The sequence below is a fragment of the Panthera uncia genome, chromosome A2 (genome assembly GCF_023721935.1).
Source record: "Panthera uncia isolate 11264 chromosome A2, Puncia_PCG_1.0, whole genome shotgun sequence".
NCBI lineage: Eukaryota > Metazoa > Chordata > Mammalia > Carnivora > Felidae > Panthera > Panthera uncia.
In genome coordinates, this window is record NC_064816.1 from 77,609,359 (window position 1) to 77,632,780 (window position 23,422).

At 37.3% G+C, this 23,422-nt stretch overlaps 1 protein-coding gene across 2 annotated transcripts in view; it reads left to right on the plus strand.

Annotated features, from left to right (window-relative positions):
• RELN (reelin) overlaps positions 1-23,422 on the plus strand; it is a 524,894-nt gene that overhangs the window by 483,127 nt on the left and 18,345 nt on the right. For both annotated transcript variants that reach the window (XM_049641337.1, XM_049641338.1), the window contains exons 50-58: positions 4,317-4,573; positions 7,854-8,008; positions 9,100-9,314; positions 11,436-11,613; positions 14,448-14,623; positions 14,772-14,878; positions 15,969-16,211; positions 16,788-16,963; positions 23,012-23,085. In XM_049641337.1, coding sequence (XP_049497294.1) covers positions 4,317-4,573; positions 7,854-8,008; positions 9,100-9,314; positions 11,436-11,613; positions 14,448-14,623; positions 14,772-14,878; positions 15,969-16,211; positions 16,788-16,963; positions 23,012-23,085 — 1,581 coding nt within the window. The remainder of the gene's footprint in view (positions 1-4,316; positions 4,574-7,853; positions 8,009-9,099; positions 9,315-11,435; positions 11,614-14,447; positions 14,624-14,771; positions 14,879-15,968; positions 16,212-16,787; positions 16,964-23,011; positions 23,086-23,422) is intronic.

A 23,422-nucleotide genomic window follows, 5' to 3' on the forward strand; every position in this document is an offset into this window, starting at 1 on the left:
GACTCTTGGTGTCAGCTCAGGTCATGATCTCACGGTTCATGAGTTGGAGCCCAACATCAGGCTCTGTGCTGACAACGTGGCGCCTGCCTGGGATTCTCTCTCTCACCCTCTGTCTCTGCATCTTCCCTGCTCACATACTCTCTCTCTCTCTCAAAATAAATAATAAACTTAAAAAAACTAAAATAAAAAAAAATGATGCTTTGAAACTGACATGAAGATAAGATTTCTGAGCTGATAAATAGCTGGTTTGGGTTTTTATTTTAAGAATGACTAGTTTTAGGGGCACCTGGGTGGCTCAGTTAGTTAAGTGTCTGACTTTGGCTCAGGTCATGATCTCACAGCTCGTGAGTTCAAGCCCCACGTGGGGCTCTGTGCTAACAGATCAGAGCCTGGAGCCTGCCTCAGATTCTGTGTCTCCCTCTCTCTCTGGCCCTCCCCTACTCACGCTCTGTCTCTCTTACTCTTTCTTTCTCTCTCTCTCTCTCTCTCAAAAATATAAACATTAAAAAAAATAATCATAAAGAAATAAAATAACAGAAGACCATGGGGGAGGGGAAGGGAAAAAAAAGAGAGGGAGGGGGCCAAACCATAAGAGACTCTTAAAAACTGAGAATAAACTAAGGGTTGATGGGGGCTGGGAGGGAGGGGAAAGTCAGTGATGGGCATTGAGGAGGGCACCTGTTGGGGTGAGCACTGGGTGTTGTATGGAAACCAATTTGATTTCATATTAAAAAAATAAAAAATAAAATAAAACCCTCACAATGGGCTTAATAAATGCAATGTAGGAATCATTTAAAAGATATATATTCTGGAAAGGCAAAAAGCAATTGGTGTGACCAATGAGAAAAGTCAAAAGAGTTTTTAAAAGTAAAAGAGCATATCTAATAAGGTGGAAGGAAGAGAAGAGAGAGAGAAAGAAGGTTGGAGGAGAGGAGAGAGCAGAGTAGAGGTTAGGGGAGGAAAGGGGAAAGGAGAAATATAGAATAATTAAACCCAGAAACGTAGAAGAATTAAAAGCACCAAAAAAGGAAGACAAAACATAGATAATCCCTCAGTGTATGGCAAACCAGGTATAGGCTAAAAATTAGGTAAAATAAAAACAATTAAAGAATCTTATAAATGACCATTTAAATTCAGTGTGTCCATTAACAATAGGTTCAGCTGTGAATGACAGAAAACCCCAAGTAACTTATAAGGTTTTTTTTTCTTTCTCTCATATAAATTAGATCTGGAAGAAAATAGCCAAGGGCGGCTACAGTGGTTCTTTCTACCTTATGTTTTTGCCACACTCAACACATGACCTCCATCTAGTCCAAAATGGCAACCCCAGCTCCTCCACCTTCCCACCAGCAGGAGGGAGGATGGGCAAGAAGGGTGTGCTGTCTCTCTTCGAGGACACTTCCTAACAGGTGCCCATACTTCCATTCACATTCCAGTAGCCAGAACTTAGTCACAGAAACACACCCAGATGCAAGGGAGTCTGGACATACTGTCTTTATTCTGGACAACTATTCACCTCACTATAAAGATGGGCTCCTATTATGAAGGAAGAAGGGGAAAATGGCAATTGAGGAAATGTCAGCCACAAGCAAAAGTTTTAAATCCTGCACTTACCTTAAAGTTGGACAGTAGTAAAGGAATTCAAATAGAAGCTAAGAGGAACACAGTGTAATAGCACACAAAAACGTGCTCATCTGTTAGTTAGAAGATAACAGATAAGCCAAGTAAACTATTTCCTTAGTCTTTTTGGAGAAAGGTATAAAGACTCTCAGGTATGAGTTCCTGAACATTTAGCATAATATGCAGGGAGAATGAAGTTAAGATAAAAGCATAACTGTCTGATCTACTTTAGTTCTCTGAAGGAGAAACAAATTGACTGAAGTAGTAACAGTGGTCATAATTTATTTAAACTTTCAACAGCCTTAGATAAATTTGTACTCCAAGGGTTTTTAAAACGTGGTCAAGGATTTATGAGAGAAAGGAAACTACATTAGAAATAGGAAAGAAAAGGGGTGCCTGGGTGGCTAAGACGGTTGAGCGCTGGACTTTGGCTCATGATCTCGTGGTCCATGAGTTCAAGCCCCACATAGGGCTCTGTGCTGACAGCTCAGAGCCTGGAGCCTGCTTCAGATTCTGTGTCCCCCTCTCTCTCTGCCCCACCCCTGCTTGTGCTCTGTCTTGCTCTGTCTTTCAAAAATGAATAAACAGTAAAAAAAAAAATTGGAAAGGAAAAAAAAGGTAAAGATCGTTGCTCTGGGTAAATAAGTATGATTGTATGTCTCTCTAGGAACAGACACATTTCTGATATTATTTAATACACTTTAAAATGTTAAACATGCCAAATCAAAGCAGATAAGCTATAGGAAGATCATACAAGGTGAGGATACAAAAAGAGGGCAAGGAGAGGACAGATGAGCTTTGAAAGTGAGATGCATGAGGAAATAAACTTTGGAAAAGATTGCCTAAGCACGGATGGTCTCCAAATTGCCAGTAACTATACAAGCAAGGATCTAGGATTCACGGTCTACAATTTCCTTCCCTAAGACCAAGATCCACTAAGCTGTCTTGGCCCAAAGGGTACACAAAATGACGGACATAGTCAAAAAAGTATTTAAAATTCAAGTACTGAAAATCCAACCAAAAGGACCGCAGCATTGAATGGATCTTAATGCGTCCTCATCTGGAATACTGCCTACTATTCTGGTCCTAATCTCTCAACAAAGACATAAAAGAGAAAAGAGGAAGGAAAATAAAATCAACAAGGAAATAGTGTATAAATACAAACAAAACGGTGAACCCTCTTCAGTGTGAAAGACGAAAACTAAAGGGGCCACCATGAAAGTCCTCAACTTAAGCGTTCTTCACAGGATGGATTTGGGCTTATTGGCCAATCTTGGAACACTAACACTAAGAGGCAGCCCTTAAATATAAAGGGAGGTAGATTAGTATGGATAGAAAGATGGGAATTTATGCAGAGGAAAGTAAACCTCAGGAAATTATTTTCCCCAACAGACTTTATGGTTGTGAGTATAAGCTCAAAAGTGTTTGATATATTCTTGGGCTTTAAATGCGTAATTGTGATCATGTCTAGCTGGTTATGGTTCATATTGAAGCATGTAGTCATATTTGTCCATATCTGTTCTTGGTGACTGTGTTGGGGACAGCATGCTGGGCTTGTTACCCAATGGTTCTTACTCAGCATTTCTTAGTATAATGTCTTCAATAAAACATAAAGACAAAGTCAGTATTAAACCACATAAAGTAATTACATACAACCTGGTACCCTCAAGCTGAGAACCCAAATGTCCTGCCACATGTGTCTGAATTCAGTGTCCGAATTCTAAGCAAATTGCTGATACTCACAGGAGTAGAATGAAATCAAGGCACCAGGGGAAGGAAACTGATGAAACCAACCTCTAGGAGACAGAAAACAAAAGTTAGTATTGGCTTATGTCTACCAAAGTGCATATCTCTAGGCTTATAGATCCAGAGAGGCCCCTAGGCAAGCAGAAAACTGTAAAGTCCCTTTAAGGCCTGCCCAGGGACAATTAGAATAAGTAGATAGTTCCAGAATCCTTGAATTTGTTCACATTCTGTTTCCCCCATTTAGGGACTCCTGAACCTTCATAAGCTCAAACCAGTTTATCATGGTTTATAAAAATTACATTTTAAAAATGATTTTTAAAAATTAAAATAGGGGCACCTGGGTGGCTCAGTCGGTTAAGCGTCCGACTTCAGCTCAGGTCACGATCTCACGGTCCGTGAGTTCGAGCCCCGCATCGGGCTCTGGGCTGATGGCTCAGAGCCTGGAGCCTGCTTCTGATTCTGTGTCTCCCTCTCTCTCTGCCCCTCCCCTGTTCATGCTCTGTCTCTCTCTGTCTCAAAAATAAATAAACGTTAAAAAAAAATTTAAAAAAAAATTAAATTTTGGGCACCTGGGTGCCTCAGTTGGTTAAGCGCCCGACTTCAGCTCAGGTTGTGATTTCACCACTCATAGGTTGGAGCCCCGCGTTGGGCTCTGGGCTGACAGCTCAGAGCCTGGCGCCTACTTTGGATTCTGTGTCTCCTCTCTCTGGCCCTCCCCTGCACACTCTCTCTCTCTCTCTGTCTCTTATTCTCTCTCAAAAATAAGTAAACATTAAAAAAATTAAAATAAACATTTAGATCAACTATTTAAATTAAGTTTTTAAATTTTATCTCCTGTCCTTCCCTCACCACCACGTGACGTGTAATATCTTACCTCTTGTTGTGAATCTTTTACTCGCATGAGACATTTGACAAGTTTGTTACCCCCCACTGCCATCATTTTCGTACAGATTCGTGAATATCCTTCTCCCTCCTGATGCTAAAGAGATTGCCACTCGCTTCCGCTGGTGGCAGCCAAGACATGACGGCCTGGATCAGAATGACTGGGCCATCGACAATGTCCTCATCTCAGGCTCTGCGGACCAGAGGACGGTCATGCTGGATACCTTCAGCAGTGCCCCTGTGCCCCAGCACGAGCGCTCCCCCGCAGACGCCGGCCCTGTCGGGAGAATTGCTTTTGACATGTTTATGGAGGATAAAACTGCAGGTACATTTATCACTAATGCTAAATACGAATCCAGCAGAAATGTAGCGTGGATTTGGGTCTTTTCAAAAAAAGTAGAATGTGAAGCTCTTACAGATTCTCAAATGGTATAGAAACAGTGAAAATGGTTTCACCCTTTTGTTTCTCTCAAAATTCCTGATCTACACTGGAACTAAATCTTCTTCCATTTAAGCAGCAAGTATGTTTTAATAAATAGCATCCTGTAATAATTCTTTTTTTTTAAAGAGATTATTTGTTTCTTTGTTTCCTTGTTTCTCCTTTGGGTAGAAAGCCAGTATTTCCTAGTCATTTATTTTAATATCCAAAGACAAGTGTCTTGTTTTGCTACATGTTAGTTGCATTTGTGATGACATTTCATGTTTTAGAGAGTGTCTCAGGTCTTGCTTGTCACTGTTTCTTCTCAATAGTAGTAGAGCAGTGATCCTGATGACATAGAAAAAAAGATCTCTCCGTGCTAGGCTCATTTTTAATGTCTTGTTTTCTTTTCATTTCATAAAACTATTCTGGTATTTATTTATTTATTTATTTATTTATTTATTTAGAGGGTGCAACTGAGCAAGAGGCAGAGAGAGAGAATCTCATGAGGGGCAGAGAGAGAGAGAGAGGGAGAGAAAGAGAAGCAGGGTTCGCCTAAGCAGGGCTCCTGCTCACCCCAAGCAGGTCTCAAGCTCACCCCATGTGGGACTGGAACTCACAACCTGTCTGATGATGACCTGAACCGAAGTCAGATGCTTAATGGCTGAGCCACCTAGACGCCCTGTTCTGGTCATCTTTTTAAAAAATGGTGACTTATATCAAGTTTGTGGCTTTGTCATGCCACATCCTTGGTAATACTACATAAAACATGGTATCTTCTGGTCAAGTAGTGATGTTTAATTATACGGCTCATGCCAACACTGCAAGTGTTATCTGAACAGTGAAAATAATTCTCTGAAGAAGGTTATTGAGAAGATTTACTTACACAGATCTGGTTCAGAACCTTGCTAAATTATTCATTTATTTTTTCCCTCTGAAGTGATTTACATAAGTGAGTTTATGGCCAGAAAATAAACACTGCTTCTGTATGAATAAAAGCAAATACAGATTATTTTTTCAAGTACCTAAAATACCAATTTGCACTTCAGGCTTGATTGGTGATGTACAATTGAAGAATTGCAAAAATAGTTTTTTAGAAACTATAATATCTAATTACAGAAGTAGCTTCTGATATTTCAGAAGATATTGATGAGGTAGTGGATTAATGTAAAAACCTGCTTTTATCAGGATTGCAGAGTTCTAGCATAAACTATGTGCCCTAGAATAAACTGGAACTCAAATTTCTGTGCTCTTTGGCTCTGGAGTACTAGATGCACGATTAAATGTAGCTCCAAAATCCCATGAATTGGGATGGAATTTGGAATGAAAATTCACAGATAATGGCACTGTGGTAGCCATTTGAATCCCAGACATAAAATGCTTGTTCTGTACACATATGTTAATGCTCAGACAAACTCAAAAGGACACAGCATAGATGAAGGCTGAATTCCAATTGTTTGGTCTCTCCTCTGACTCCTCTGAGACCATCCAACTCTGTTACTTGCACAGTAGCCCCAAGCCTATGATTGTACCCATTCATCTCCAGTGAAAATGCTGGAGCTAAACAGGAAACTTTCAGAGAAACGCTGGACCTATAAAATCAAAGTGTATCATGAATTAAATGCAATTTATGGATATGTTCCTTCTTAAACTTTCTGGAATAAAATCATAATGTTAAAAATGCCTCTTCCAGGGGCACCTGGGTGGCTCAGTCAGTTGGGCATCCAACTCTTGGTTTTGACTCAGACCATGATCTCACGGCTGGTGGGTTTGAGCCTCCATCCAGCTCCACCCTGATGGTGCAGAGCCTGCTTGGGATTCTCTCTCTCCCTCTCTCTACCCCTCCTCTGCTGTGCTCTCTCTGACTCAAAAATAAATTAATAAACTTTTTTTAAAAATACCCCTTCCTGGGGCGCCTGGGTGGCTCAGTTGGTTAAGCGTCCAACTTCGCCTCAGGTCATGATCTCACAGTCTGTGGTTTCGAGCCCCGCGTCGGGCTCTGTGCTGACGGCTCAGAGCCTGGAGCCTGCTTCGAATTCTGTGTCTCCCTCTCTCTCTGCCCCTCCCCTGCTCATGCTCTGTCTCTCTCTGTCTCAAAAATAAATAAAACATTAAAAAAAAAAAAAAACCCTTCCAGAAAAGAAAGGACATTGTGGACAGTTTGTGTGTGTGTGTGTGTGTGTGTGTGTGTGTGTGTGTGACTGAGAAAGAGAGGGAGAGACAACAGGATGTACTCAGCGCTAATCAAGTCATAGTCTTGTTGCCTAAGTTTTCCTTAGACATAAGCTTGTTTTTAGTCACTTCATTGAGGTATAATTGACATACAAAAAGCTGTTGATTTTAATGTATACAACTTGATGAGTTTGGAGATAATTATACACCACATCACCACAATCATGGCCATAAATTTATCAATCACCTCCTAACATTTCCTCTCACAGAACCCCCCTCCTTTTTGTTTAACCTTCTTAGCAAGTTTTTAAGTATACCGTACATTATTGGTAACTATAGGCCCTCTGTTGCACAGTAGATCTCCGGAACTTATTTGCCTTGTATTCCTGAAACTTCATACCCCTTGACTGACATGTCTCCATTTCTCCTTCTCCTCAGCCCCTACTAACCACTATTCTACCCTCTGGTTCTATGAATTTGACTATCATAATTTTTTAATTACCCAGATGACACTGCCAGAATTTGATTAGAAGTAGCTAGCTCACTTCCCTCTCGTATTACTAGAAATTCTTTGTCCTTCTTTAGAACCTGCCTAAAAGTTAAGCATCTATCAGAAAAGAATCAGTGTAGGGGTACTTGGATGACTCAGTCAGAAAAGCATGTGACTCTTGATCTTGGGGCCATAAGTTCAAGCCCACGTTGGGTGTAGAGATTACTAAAAAATAAATAAACTTTAAAAAAAGAATCAATACGCATTTCCCTTTGCTTTTCATTTATAACACATACAATATACTTTTTTTCTAAATGCAGACTTACCAGTATTGGACAGTAGGTATATCTCAACCTCCTAGGATCCATGTTCCTAAAATGATATGCTTACATTAGTGTTTTGCCTGTGGATTGTATGTAAGATAAGAGAGATTTCTACTGAAAATAGTACAAGATCTTGCTTAATGTGTAAATTTGCTTCAAGTAATTTTGTCATAAATTTGTCATAAAATTTATATTTTTTAAGTGAATGAGCATTGGCTATTCCATGATGATTGCACAGTAGAAAGATTCTGTGACTCCCCTGATGGTGTCATGATTTGTGGCAGCCATGATGGAAGAGAAGTGTATGCAGTGACCCATGATCTGACTCCCACTGAAGGCTGGATCATGCAATTCAAGGTGAAAATGTTATGGTCTCAATTACATAAATACCTATACACTAGCAATATAAAAATGAAAAAAAAATTTTTGAGGCAAAGATCATACAACATTTCATTGACTTAATATACACTTTGAAAAATAAAATGTAATGTTTAGGTAATATACATCTCTACTGTATATAACTTAATGATTAAAAGTGATTAAAATTATTTTATTTCTGAATTATGCCAACATAAAACTTTCATAAGAGTAAATGCGTTTCTGTCCAGGAATAAACAGAGCAACATAGCACAAAATAGTGATAATAAAAACGTAGGACGCTGAGTTAAGTTATCATATTTTAAATCATTATATGACTTAGCCAACTTCTTCCTTTAAGAGAAGATTAAAGCTATTATGGTTATAACTACCTTTTTTTTTTGTTTGTTTTCGCAAGACTATTGTAATGTTTCTGGAGAAAGAAAATTCTAGAAAACAAAGGCATGATTAGCATTAATGCCAGCATCGATTTTGGCCAAGATGTTGTGTCAACCAATTTATTTTATGTCATCCAATTTATTGTCTACCTCACTCCCACTGTATTAGCAACAAATGTTCCAGTATGCCTGTCTGGGGCAACAAAAGGTGCTGTGCCTTATTAAAAGTACCTTCTGTTATCACTTCATTGCATCTTACTTGTATTTGAAAGTGATGTATGGAGAGTCATAAATTGTACAACAAAACAGTAAACTTGGAGAAGCTGTTAGCAATCCTTCTTGGTCGAGCATCCTGCCAAATAGAAGTGCCAGACCATTAGCACAACAAACAACAATTTGTAAGAGTGGGCCCAGGCCTTCCAAGGCAATCAGCCAGCCATGGCAGAGCACAGCTTTCAGCTTCTCTCCAAACTCCCTGCACAATATATTTGGCACTTTCTATAATTTGTCATCTTGGGCAACCACGTCAACTACCCTGTCCATCAGCAGAATAAGTAATGATCCCGAAAATACAGAGTGGATGTCGTGTAACACCTATCAAGTGATCAGCACCTTTCTTGCTGCCAAGTCCTTAGAGCAGAAATATGTAATCTGGTTTTAATATTTTTCCAATCTTTCTTTTCTGTTCATTAGATTTCTGTTGGATGTAAAGTGTCTGAAAAAGTTGCCCAGAATCAAATTCATGTGCAGTATTCTACCGACTTTGGTGTGAGCTGGAATTATCTGGTCCCTCAGTGCTTACCTGCAGACCCAAAATGCTCTGGAAGTGTTTCTCAGCCATCAGTATTCTTTCCAACCAAAGGGTGGAAAAGGATCACCTACCCACTTCCTGAAAGCTTAGTGGGGAAGTAAGTAGAAAATTCAAATAAAGCCTGGTTCCAATCATCCATAAGTCTATGAGGGACACTTGTCGAGCCTGAAATTATGTGTAATTGTGGGTAAAATGCTCTTACCCCCTAATTCTAAAAGTTCTCTAATCAATGACCTCCATGATGAACTGACTTGAGGAGACCTCAAGTTTAAATCCTCAGGCTTCTCAAGAAGGGCCTTGGCAAGCCCTTCCACTTTCCATATTAATCTCTGAACATGGAGACACAGCAATAGCAATAGTCCTAGAGCCAGATGAAAAGGTATAGGCTACCTTATGGGTCTTGTAGACTGTGGTCCACCATGCATCATATGCTTTCCATATTACTGCCTGTCAATCCATAGATGAAGACACGAGCAAGTCCTAAGTGGTGATGCTATTTGTACAAAACCTAATTCTTCATGCTGTCTGTACAAGTGTGGTTTGTAGATCTCATTTTTCTGTTACATTCTGCACCTGCTGTGAAAAGTAATTAGCCTAGAGCAGTAGTGAGCCAAGATGATTAAACTATTCCCTGAAAAGTCTGTAGATAAGTTAATTTAAGCAATTCTAAAAGCTTTTCCTTTGTTAAATTAGGAAAAAAGATATATTGAAGAAAATGACAGGTGTACCTCCACCATATGAATCATAGAGACTGGCTACATGAAAAACCTTCTTATGAAACAGAATTACGATATATGTCCAGCACATATAGAGCCTTTGAATAAGGTGCTTGCACTCAGCTTTTCCAGTGGCCCATAAATATCACCTACTACATGATCACTCACTGTTTCCTGGAACACATCTAAAGGTTTTAGTCTATTAATGTGCTAGGAGATTAGATCAGGATACTTTCAGCCACAGGTAACAGAAAACCCAATGCAAATGGACTGAATTAAAAGTGAAATGTATTATATCTGTAATGAAACAATCCAAAGTAACTGGATTCTAGGATTGATTCACATGCTCAAAAATGTCTTCAAGGACATTATTACTTACTACTCTTACAATGACTCTTTCTCTGCTCCTCCGTTCACACATTGGTGTAATATTCAGGCCTCATGAACATAGATGGCTTCCAGAAAACTGCAGCAGAATGCATCCTTACCTATGTCCGATGGAAGAGAAACAGAGTTGCTTTTCTTTCAGAGCTGGAGTTACTACCTTCTTGTGTCCCATTGGCACAAATTAGCTCAAGAATGCCCATTCCTGAGTCAGTCAATAGCTAGGGGAGTTCCATTACTCCTATGACTCACCAAGGGCGGAATGGGTGCTGGGGAGGCCCATGATATCACTGCCTCGTTTTACCCCTCTATTCCTCTCTCTTTTTTAATAATGATGTAAAACTTAAATTCAGTAAGATGCACACATCTTAGTAGTTCGGCACAATGAGTTCTTACCAATGTGTAACCTGTGGAACCACGCCATAAAACAAGATACAGAACATTTACATCACCCCAGAAAGTCTCCTCGTGTACTTTGAACTCTTCACATCAAAATAGTGCAGCACATTCTGATATAAGGTTAATTGTGAGGTTTGTATTTTCCCCCAAAGACAGAGAAGATCAATGATTAAATCAAAATCTTGGGGAAATTGCCCTTTCACATAACCCTTTCAAAATCGTTTTCTAATTAGCACAGCTGTTCTGAGAATATCGATTACCTTTGGGGATTCAGAAGTTGCTGTTTCCTGACCACCTGAGGGCTGTGTGTCTGCTGACGAGTCTCTGTGAAAGGCTTCACTCACCTTGTGTACAATTTCAGAAATGCAGTTAAATTGCGACACAACCACTGGACTCCAGTTCATAAGCAGCCTCATTTATGATAGTTACAGATTTGTATTTTAAAATGTTCCTATCGCTTGAAATAGAGATTCCACTGCATTTTCATTTTGTTGTACGAGTTTGCTCACATACTATAAAATTTTAATGAAACTGGCTTTAAAGTTCCATTACAGAAATAGATAATGGCGGTCAGAAAACGTTTTTTATTAACCCATTTCATACTGCCAGTGTCTTAAATGTTTTTTTTTTCCTCTTCTGTACTGAACATACACATAGGAAAATGGACTTAAGTAAAGTTAACTTTTGTTCTCACTCCTTTGCTTCTGTGTTATCAATAGTCCAGTAAGATTGAGATTCTATCAGAAGTACTCAGATATGCAGTGGGCAATCGATAATTTCTACCTGGGCCCTGGATGCTTGGACAACTGCAGGGGCCACGGAGATTGCTTAAAGGAACAGTGCATCTGTGATCCGGGATACTCTGGGCCCAACTGCTACTTGACTCACACTCTGAAGGTAATGTTAATGCCCCAGAAGAAAGCATTTACTCACACCGCAGGTCGTGCCTGAAGAACCATTGTTAAGTGGGGGCCTAGTAAGTTATAACAGCGGTCTTTGGGTGCCCCAGTGAATAAATCCTTTGGCTGGCAACTGAAAATATCTCTTAGGTTTCTTAGATACAGAATATCAAGACCAAGCTCTACTACAATTTACTCAATTTATGAAATAAACCAGACTGTATTGATTAAAGAGCATAAATACTCTGCTTTTTTTTTAAAGACTCTTAATTTGAAACCAGCATTAAGTCTTCTTTACTTCACTTATTCGGTAGATGTGCCGTTTGAAGGAAGATGTTGATGTTATGAAGCAAATAACATAGATTCATTATCACAAAGAAACAAATTTTCAAAAATGACTAAACAGTAGCTGAATTTTTTTATTGAATTACAATTGACATACAATGTTATTTTAGTTTCAAGCGTGCAACATAGCGACTGGACAATTCTGACATGACTCAGTGCTCACCACAATAAGTGTGCTCACCATTATGTCACCATACAGCATTATTACAGTATTCTCATTACCTGCATTTTTGTTCAGAAAACTCAGTGTTCCAATTTGCTGACTGCTAAAATGTGGTTGTGTATTAAGAATAGAGAGGTCATTTTGGAAACTTTTGCTGTTACACTATTACTTAATATGCAAAGTAAATACAATTGCCCAACACAGTTCCCATATATGTGTTCTATTTCTGTGAACAAATACAGTACATTCATCGCTGCAATAACAGAAAAATGACCAAACCAAAAAAGCACAAGTGACTGAAATCAAACATGGAAGTAGCAAAAAAAATGTAAACAAAACCTGTTCTGTCATTTTTTTTCTATAATACACCAACTTTGGAATTAATAAATTAATTGGAGCAATGCTCACTTGTATCTGAAAGTGTTGGTCAACAAATGAGATTATAACATGAGGAACCCAGCCATAGGTAATGAATGAAGTTTAAAAAAATTAGTTTCTTTCATGAACATTCAAATTTCATTAGTATTCCTCAGTTGGATAAGAAATTAATAAGTTTATATTACAAAATAATAGGTCTATATTATGAACTCTGGTCAAACTTTTCTAATAAGAGTTTACATGGTTAACAGTGCATGTCTTCTGACTCTTGTGTTCTTACCTGTAAACCTCCATTTTTAAAATTGTATTTATTTGCTGACATCAGTGAGGTGAAGTAGGACTGACACGTGATCAACTATAGAGATGATTATGTTCTGAGTCATTTAAATCATTTAAACTACATAGTAAGTACCAACTAGACAACTCCTCTAAAGAAATGAATAAGTAGTTTTTCTGTATAGTTACTGCCATTGCAACTGTAACAAATTGTTTCCATGATATATTTCTATCATGTAAAAAACCAAAAAACAAAAGAATTGTGCCTCAACTCAGTGCAAGACTGTATTATGGACAAAATTAATAGAAACATCAAGATTTTTCATCATAGTTCACTATGATGTGAGGGGATGAAATAATTTTGCATAAAAATAGCCATAATGAACCCTAATATTTTATTTATCTACTCTTTTTGAAAAAATAGACTATTCCTACAAATATCATATAGCTTCACTCATGTGGAATTTAAGATACAAAACATGAACATAAGGAAAGGGAAGCAAAAATAAGATAAAAACAGGGAGGGGAACAAACCATAAGAGACTCTTAAATAGAACAAACTGAGGGTTGCTGGAGGGGTTTTGGATGGGGGGGATGGGCTAATTGGGCAAGGGGCATTAAGGAGGGCACTTCTTGTGATGAGCACTGAGTGTTATATGTATACAGGTGATGAATCACTGGATTCTACTCCTGAAAACGTTATTGCACTATATGTTAACTAACGTGGATGTAAACTTTTTAAAATTAATAAATTGAAAAGAAAAAAAGAAAAATAGACTATTCCTGGTTGTTGGTCATCCTTAATTAGGAGGATAAACTGGAGACCAAGAGCAAATATTTTGTTCTGGATTTTGAATACTTCTCGTCATCATCCTGAATCTTGACCCTGCTAAACGTAAAAACTGACTTCCAAGGTTGATTTTCTTTTGACCTCACACAAAAAATGTTGGTTTCAAATGCCCCTTCTTAACCATATAGACATGCCAAGTTCACACCATCATGGAAGCTCAAGGGTTCTGGTTGCTTAAAGCAGTCTCCAGAGTGTGGGGTACATACTCCTGGAGGAAAACAAGACAATCCATTGAAAAATGTTAGGAGGGGCACCTGGGTGGCTCAGTCAGTTAACTCTCTGACTGGATCTCAGCTCAGGTCTTGATCTCAGGGTCTTGAGTTCAAGCCCCACATTGGGCTCTGTGCTGGGCATGAAGCCTACTTAAAGAAAAAAAAATGTTAGGGAAAAAAATGCTAGAACGTGTGCTCTGTTTTATATTAGTCCTTTAAATTTTCATTTTTGTGCATGTTTCATAATCCATAATACCATAATTGTACTTTTATATGCAATATAAACAAATACACATATTTGGAGAGTATATGCTTAAGTAACTTCTCAAATAGGAGTGTTACTATAGTCAACTTGCAATTATTTTATTTTAAGATTCTTTCTAGACTTTAAATCCCAATGATCAAACATTATTTAAGCACTTTAAGTGAGCTTAATGTATGATGCACAAGAACATTGTAGACAGATCTTGTTTTTTGTAAATGCTTCAGAAAAGCATTAGAAATCAGCGCTTTTTTTAAGTCCAAGATGAAATTATATTGTCTACACCATTCCATAGTTACTGTCTGAAAATGTTATTTGTAACCACATCCCACTTATGTTTTTCCAGACGTTCCTGAAGGAACGCTTTGACAGTGAAGAAATCAAGCCTGATTTATGGATGTCCTTAGAAGGTGGAAGTACTTGCACTGAGTGTGGCATTCTTGCTGAGGACACTGCACTCTATTTTGGGGGATCCACTGTGAGACAAGCTATTACTCAAGATTTGGATCTCAGAGGGGCAAAGTAAGTCATTTTTTGTTATTTTTATAACAGCATAGCAAATTGGCCCCAAAATAAGGAACACACTTATGGAAGAAGTTATTACCCAGGACTTGAGTAGACTCTTTGTTCTAATTAACCATTCTGATGGATAATATGTGCTTGCATTCAGATTCCTGCAATACTGGGGGCGCATCGGTAGTGAGAACAACATGACCTCCTGCCATCGGCCCATCTGCCGGAAGGAAGGCGTGCTGTTGGACTACTCTACCGATGGAGGCACGTTTCAGGGGTGAAAGCCACACCTTGGAGCAGATTCCCAAATTACATCCAATGCCTCTCAGAACAGTTTCTGCAAAGCTTTGCTGACTTTGCAGTGAAAATAGTGAAAGTCACAAAGAGAAAGCTACAGATCTTAGTCACATTACACTTTCATACATGTGACTTGTGTGTTACACAAAACCTACCCATAAGGGTGTAAGAGAAAAGTCACATTAAAAATTTAAAAACAAAAATAGATGAAAATAATAATTTTTTTAAAAAGCTCCAAACTTTATGAATAAAGAAAAACTTCTGTGTGTAACTGAAGCTTGATTATAAATGATACAATTAAGAAATAAATTTTATATGGTTTTCTAAGTAAGATCACTTTTAAAAACATTTTAAAGCATTTTTAAAAGCTTTTGTGTGAACAAGCATGTAATAAGTCTACAAAAAACCTACCGTGAAAGATGACAGTCTGAATTCATGAGGCTGTCAGAGGATATTTTAATAAAATTCTGTTTCATTATTTTGAAATAGCTGAAACCAGACCAAAAATAACATGAAGCCCTTAGAAAATCAGTTTTAGCAGATAGGTATCATTTTTATAACTAGCAGAGAGATAGATGGCCTTAACGTATTTTAGTGTATTCAAAGGTGTTTCCTTAAGTAATTTAAATATCCCACCTACAATCTTATCAATTGATAAGAGGAAAACTTATTAGTCCACAAAATAAAAATTGCCCAGAATTAAAATAGCTAAGTTAAAATTTTAAATTACTAGGTGTTCCTGTCCAGAAACATGCAAAACATGGATGTAGCTCATTATTTATGAAAAATAACGCACATAGCAATGTACAAAAAAATTTTAAGAGCAGAAAATACATAATTTTTACTTCAGCATGTTTCTTTTTGGCCAGATATTTCTAAATACCCTTCCCCTCATACATTTGGAAACAGTGGTAAACGCTTATCTTAAAGTCAGTGAAATCAATTCTCATTTCCTGGTTGAAGATTTCTTTGGGAAGCTTATGGTAGCTGCAGTATACTGTCACTTTGTGGAGGTTTTCCCAGATATGTTACTATGTTGGTGTATTTGTTACTATAGGAATAACTTGGACTTTGCTCCACGAGATGGATTACCAGAAATACATTTCTGTTAGACACGACTACATACTTCTTCCCGAGGACGCCCTTACCAACACAACTCGACTTCGCTGGTGGCAGCCTTTTGTGATCAGCAATGGCCTTGTAGTCTCTGGAGTGGAGCGTGCACAGTGGGCACTAGACAACATACTGATTGGCGGAGCAGAAATCAATCCCAGTCAACTGGTCGACACGTTTGATGATGGTAAGAAACCAGACATTTGAAAGTCTTTTTTGTGAGCCTTTTGTCTGCTGTGTCTTTAGATGAGTTACTCCATAAAAAGCATTCAGAAGAGTACCTAGAACATATTCACTGCTCAACAGATGTTAGCTAGTATTTTACCCAGTGGCTTATGAATCTTCAAGATTAACTGTTTGTTGAAATGTCAACTGATGATTTAAAAAATTCTGTTAAAGACAAAATATCTAGCTCTGAATATAATTTGAAATTTCAAGATCCAAAATAATTCCAGTTTCTTTAGGAATTTCTGTACCACAGAGATGCACATTGCCTTGTTTTAAAAGTGTACCAAAAATTTTGTAATGGTGCAAGTCAGGCTAGCAATTACATTTTTTTAAGTTGGGTAATCATTATGCTAGCATTTAATAATATTTTCTAAATTTGATTAAATATCTTGTATTTATGCATTATACCAATTAAATAAAAATCAATCTTAAAGGGTAAGCAAAAAGGCAGAGCACAGACATTTCAGTAACTTGACAATAAACCGATCCGTGCAAGAGAGTAACATGCCATATTGCTTCCAATTTACCTTAACAGAAGGCACTTCCCATGAAGAAAACTGGAGTTTTTACCCTAATGCAGTAAGGACAGCAGGATTCTGTGGCAACCCATCCTTCCACCTCTACTGGCCGAATAAAAAGAAGGACAAAACTCACAATGCTCTCTCCTCCAGAGAACTCATTATACAGCCAGGATATATGATGCAGTTTAAAGTAAGGGGAAGTGGCTCTTCAGAACAGAATATGGCATTACATATTTGGGGATGGAGGGCGGGAAGAATGCTTAGTTGTACAACTACAAGGAAATGATTGATTGTATTCATTAAAAGAGCCTTTATCTTATGAGTAAAAGAAGTGATTTTTAGCACAGGCCTTTATCAGATAGGATTATTTGAGCATCAATAAAATCAATTAGTATATTGGGACATAGCAAGAAATGTAACTGTATTATATTTCATATATGGAATCTTGAGTTGTTCCCAAGATCTTGGAAATGAAAAGCTCATATAGGTGCCTCTGCCTATTTCTCTCTCTCTCTCTCCTTCTCCCTCTTCCCACTCTCCCCACAGTTTCTGTACCTCTTTTCTCTTACTCTACACTGATTTCATATATCAAGCCACTTTGCTTCTTTATCTATCCTTTTCCATCATGTCTTTCTATTTTCTTTTTGTCTCTGACTTCCAAACACAAACATGTACTGTAGCCCAGCTGGAATGCCCCAAATCCTTAGATGTAAAAAGGACTCTCAAATCTTTTACATTGCATATTTTACTCATAAAGAAGTGTAGAAGGGAAGTCATAGAAGATAATTAATAGCCAGATAATCAGAGAGAAAGATAAAGCAATATCGATTAATGTCTTTCTCATTACCAAACACATTTAAAAAAATAATAAAAAGGGTATTACAGGGGCACCAAGGTGGTTCAGTTGGTTAAGCATCCGACTTTGGCCCAGGTCATAATCTCATGGTTCACGGGTTCAAGCCCTGCATAAGCTATTTGCTGTCAGCACGGAGCCTGCTTCAGATCCTCTGTCCCCCAGCTCTCTGCCCCTCCCCCACTCATGTGCACTTTCTCTCTCAAAAATAAATAAAATATTTTTTTAAAAAGGGTATTGCAGAAATACACTTTGTTACTAGATCATTTTAAAGACAAAAATTGGTTGCTTATTTAAAGCATTTATTTAAATGTTTTAAAAAGATATCCTTATTTAAAAAGATGCCCTGCAATGATGGTTAATAGTAAGAGTCCTTTCTAGCAGAAATAAAAATGTATTCAGAGCCGGTAGGAGAGAGAAATGGGGAGTTATTGTTTAATGAGTGTAGAGCTTCAGGTTTACAATATTTAGAAGTTCAGATCTGTTGCAAAAGGAGGGGCATAGAGATATTCACTGTGTTCCTCAGTTTTATGTTGAACTTTCCTTCAGAGACTGAAGGGTGAGGCAGTCTCCCCAAATGCTACCACTCCCTTAGGACTATCCCTACCTTAGTGGCATGAAGGATGCTCAAATTTAAGTTGTACAACAGGTTGGTTTGATACATATGTATAGTACATATACTACACATACATACAAACATCAAATACATACATACATCAAATCAACATGTTGATATATATACATATATATACTATATGTATTTTATATATATGTAGTAATATGATTGCCATTATAGTGATAGTTAGCACCTCTGTCATGTCGTCATTTCTTTCTTGTGGTTGGAATAATTCACATCTTCCACTTCTGATGAATTATTTTCTAATCCACTTAATCAAATATAATCTCTCCTTCCTCTGAAGCACCACAGCATTTTAGTTGTATCTTTTATGATTTCTATTTCCATTATTGGAATATGCTTCTTATTTTCTCTCTCAGGCCAGGGCTGTTTTATTCATGAGTGTACGGCCTGAAATTTTTAGCACTAACCTTCCCCAGTATCAGCACTAAAAAAAAGGACATGTTGATTAAGTAGATGATTAGGACTTAAATTTAAATCACCAAGGTTTTATAGCACTTATGCATTATTAATGACTCAAACATTTAATTGCATATAATATGGAAAGCTTTAATTCATATGGAAATGTAAAAACCACAAGAATGAATATTAAGTAGTCAGAAATTGCTATTTTTAATTATAAATAGAAATTCACTAGTAGCATTAGGAAGTTAGAGTATCAGTGAAAATGTTTTGAACCAGTGATACTTTGAGTTTCTTTCCATTAATTCTCCAAATGTTACTTTACTTTTGGCCAAATTGTCTTTCCCAAATTTATGATTAATATGTTATTATATTAAGTAAATAGAAATAGTACTTTTGTTTATTTGTTTGTTTTACTACTTAGCCATGGGTATCATTCTGTTTGCAGCCAGCTCTGAATGGTATGGAATGCCTTTTTCTTTTGGAGAGGCGTCTGACTCTCAGTCTTACCAGAACTGCCAACTTGGCAGATAGAAAACTTGGAAAACAATAGCATAATCCAGAAATGTTAAAATTAGATAGATAGATGATAGATAGATAGATAGATAGACAGATAGGAAGAAAAGGGCCTGGTCATTTCTTGTACAGAATCTTTTATGTCTTTGAGAAAACACTTTTCTCAAAGGTTAAGAGCTTGCTCTTTTTGTTATTGAAGTATAATTGACATACAATGTTATATTCGTTTCAGGTGTACAACCTAGCTGATATGACATTCTATACATTACTCTGTGCTCACCACAATTAGAGTACTCATTATCTGTCACCTTAAAATGTTATTACAGTATTTTCACCTATTTCATCCATTCCTTCCACCCCTCTGGCAATCACCAGTTTGTTCTCTGTATTTATGAGTTTATTTCTATTTATTCATTTGTTTTGTTTTTTAGATTACACAAATAAGTGAACTCATATGGTTATTGTCTTTCTGTGTCTGACCTCCTTCACTTAGCATAATACCCACTAGGTCCACCATGCTTTAACAAATGGCAAGATCTTATTCATTTTTATGGCTGAGTAATATCCCATTGTGTATATACCCCCTGTCTTTATCCATTCATCTATTTATGGATACTTGGGTTGCTTCTATATCTTGGCTATCATAAATAATGCTGCAATAAACATAGGGGTGCATATATCTTTTCGAGTTAATGTTTTCATTTTCTTTGGTAAATTCTTAGCAGTGGAATTACTGGATCATTGGTATTCCAATTTTTTATTTTTTTCGGGAAACCCCATATTGTTTTCCAGAGTGGCTGTACCGATTTACATTCTCACCAACTGTGCATAAGGGTTGCTTTTTCTCTACATCCTCACCAACACTTGCTATTTCTTATCTTTTTGATACTAGCTTTTCTGACTTGTGTGACATGATATCTGTCTCATTATGGTTTTATCTGTATTTCCCTAATGATTAGCAAATTTGAGCATCTTTTCATGTGTCTCTTGGCCATCATGTGTCTGTTCAGGTCCTCTGCCCATTTTTTAATCTTTTTTTTTTTTTTTTTTGGTTTTGAGTTGCATAAGTTCTTTATGTATCTTGGGTGTTAACCGCTTTATCAGATATATCATTTGCAAATATCTTCTCCCATTTAGTAGATTGCCTTTTTGTTATATTGATGATTTCCTTGATTGTGAAAAAGCTTTTTATTTTAGTGTAGTCTCGATAATGTATTTATTTTTACTTTTTCCCTTGCCTGAGGATATATATCCATAAATATGTCCTTAAGGCTGATGTCCAAGAGATTACTGCTTATGTTTTCTTTTAATGGCTCAGTCTCACATTTAGGTCTTTAATCCATTTGAATTTATTTTTGTATATGGTATAAGAAAGTGGTCCAGTTTCATTATTTGCATTTAGCTGTCCAGTTTTCCCAGCATCATTTGTTGAAGAGACTGTTTTTCCCCATTGTGTATTCTTGTCTCCTTTGTCATAGATTAATTGACCATATTAAGTGTGGGTTTATTTCTGGGCTCTCTGTACTAGTCCACTGATCTTTGTGTCTGTTTCTATGCCAGTACCATACTGTTCTGATTACTACAGCTTTGTAGTATATTTTGAAATATGGAATTGTGATACCTCTAGTTTTGTGTTTCTTTCTCAAGAGTGCTTTGGTCTTGGGATGTTTGGTAATTCCATACAAATTTTAGGATTTTTTTGTTCTAGTTCTGTGAAAAAATGCTATTGGTATTTTGATACAGATTACATTCAATTTATAGATTGCTTTGAGTAGTATGAACATTTTTAACAATGCTAATTCTTCTAGCCCATGAGCATGGTACATCTTTCCATTTGTTTACTTTATCTTCAGTTTCTTCCATCAGCGTCTTATAGTTTTAAGAGTATAGATTTTTCACCTCCTTGATTAAATTTATTCCTGGGTATTGTTTTTTGTTGGTATAATTGTAAAGGGAATTGTCTCCCTCATTTCTCTTTCTGCTACTTTGCTATTAGTGTATAGAAATGCAACATATGGCTGCATATTAAATTTATACGCTGCAACTTTACTGAATTCATTTATCAGTTCTAATAGTTTTTCGGTGGAGTCTTTAGGGTTTTCTATTCATACTATCATGTCATCTGCAAAGAGTGACAGCTTTACTTTTCCTTCCCAATTTGGATGCCTTTTATTTTTTGTTCTTGTATGATTGCTACAGCTAGAACCTCCAATACTATGTTGAATAAGTGGTGAGAGAGGACATGCTTGTCTTGTTCCCAATCTTAGATGAAAAGCTCTGTTTTTCACCATTAAGTATGATGTTAGCTGTGAGTTTTTCACATATTGCCTTCATTATGTTGAGGTACGTTCCCTTTAAACCCACTTTGTTGAGAGTTTTTATCATGAACGGATGTTTAATTTTGTCAGATGCTTTTTCTGCATCTATTGAGATGATCATATGGTTCTATCATTTCTCTTGTTGATTCTATGTATCACATTGATTTGCAAATATTGAACTATCCTTGCATTTCTGAAACAAATTCCACTTGATCATGTTGAATGATTCTTTTAGTGTATTCCTGAAGTCAGTTTGCTAATATTTTGTTGAGGATTTGTGCATCTATGTTCATCCTGGCTCGCTCAGTCAGTGGAGCATACAACTCTTGATCTCAGGGTTTTGAGTTCGAGCGCCACATTGAGTGTAGCTTTCTTTTTCTGAATGGCCTTGTAGAATAAATTTGGAAGTTTTCCTTCCTCTTTTATTTTTTGGAATAGTTTGAGAAGAATAGGTATTAATTCTTTAAAAATTTGGTATAATTCACCTATAAAGCCATTTCGGGGGATTTTTGTTTGTTAGGAGTTTTTTGATTACTGATTCAATTTTGTTACTAGTGATCAGTCTGTTCAAATTTCATCTTTCTTCCTGATTCAGTTTTGGAAGACTGTATGTTTCTAGGAATTTATTCATTTCTTCCAGGTTGTCCAATTTGTTGGCATCTAATTTTTCGTAGTATTATAATCTTTGTATTTCTGTGCTGTCGCTTGTTATTTCTCCCTTTTCATTTCTGATTTTATTTATTTGAGTCCTCTGTCTTTTTTTCTTGATGACACTAACTGAAGGTTTATAGATTTTATTTATCTTTTCAAGCAACTAGCTCTTGGTTAGAAATAGTACTTTTGGGGCACCTGGGTGGCTCAGTCATTAAGCTTCTGACTTCGGCTCAGGTCATGATCTCACAGTTGGTGACTTTGAGCCCCACTTCGGGTGAGCTTGAGCCCAGCTTTGGCTAAACATGAGCCCCAGGTGAGCCCTACCTCTCTCTCTCCCTCTCTCTCTCTCTCCCTCCCCCTCCCCCCCCTTCCTCTCCCTCTCCCTCTCCCTCTCTCTCTTACTTCCCCTCCTGGGATTCTCTCTGCCCCTACTCACTTTCTCCCTCTCTCTCTCTAAAAGAAAGAAAAAAAAAAAAGAAGAAAGAAGTAGTACTTTTTTAAACCTTAATTCCCGGGGCACCTGGGTGCTGACAGCTCAGAGCCTGGAGCCTGTTTCGGATTCTGTGTCTCCCTCTTTCTCTGACCCTCCCCTGTTAATGCTCTCTCTCTCTCTGTCTCAAAAATAAATAAAACGTTAAAAAAAATTTAAACCTTAATTCTTATCTTCACACAGAGTTGCATGTTTTTAACAGAACTCAAAAAATTGTATTGTTGGTGTTCAGTCAGGCTGCTCTGTAAAAGCTTCTCTGAATATTTGTTGATTATTTATTAGAGTTACAATTTAGAGAGAGGGAATTTCTAATTAGTGATAGGTGCTTAATCTTCCCTGTACATATTTGTTGTTTATGCTTGTTTTAGATTGTGGTGGGTTGTGAAGCTACTTCTTGTGGCGATCTTCATTCTGTGATGTTGGAGTACACTAAGGATGCAAGGTTTGTGAAATACTTTTTTACATTCCTCCAAACTTGAATACAACTTCAAATGGTTGTGTATTTTTAAAGCAACTATCCACAGAGGAGCAACCTTTTATATTAAAAGTATGGTTCATGGGTGCACCCGGGTGGCTCAGTCAGTTAAGCATCCGACTTCGGCTCAGGTCGCGGGCTCATGACTTGTGGGTTCAGTCCCTGTGCTACTAGCACAGAGCCTGTTTCTGAACCTCTGTCTCTCTCTCTCTGCTCCTCTCCCACTTGGACTCTCTCTCTCTCTCAAAAAATAAGTGAACATTTTTTTAAAAGGAAGAAATAATTACATTTCAAAAAAGTGTAC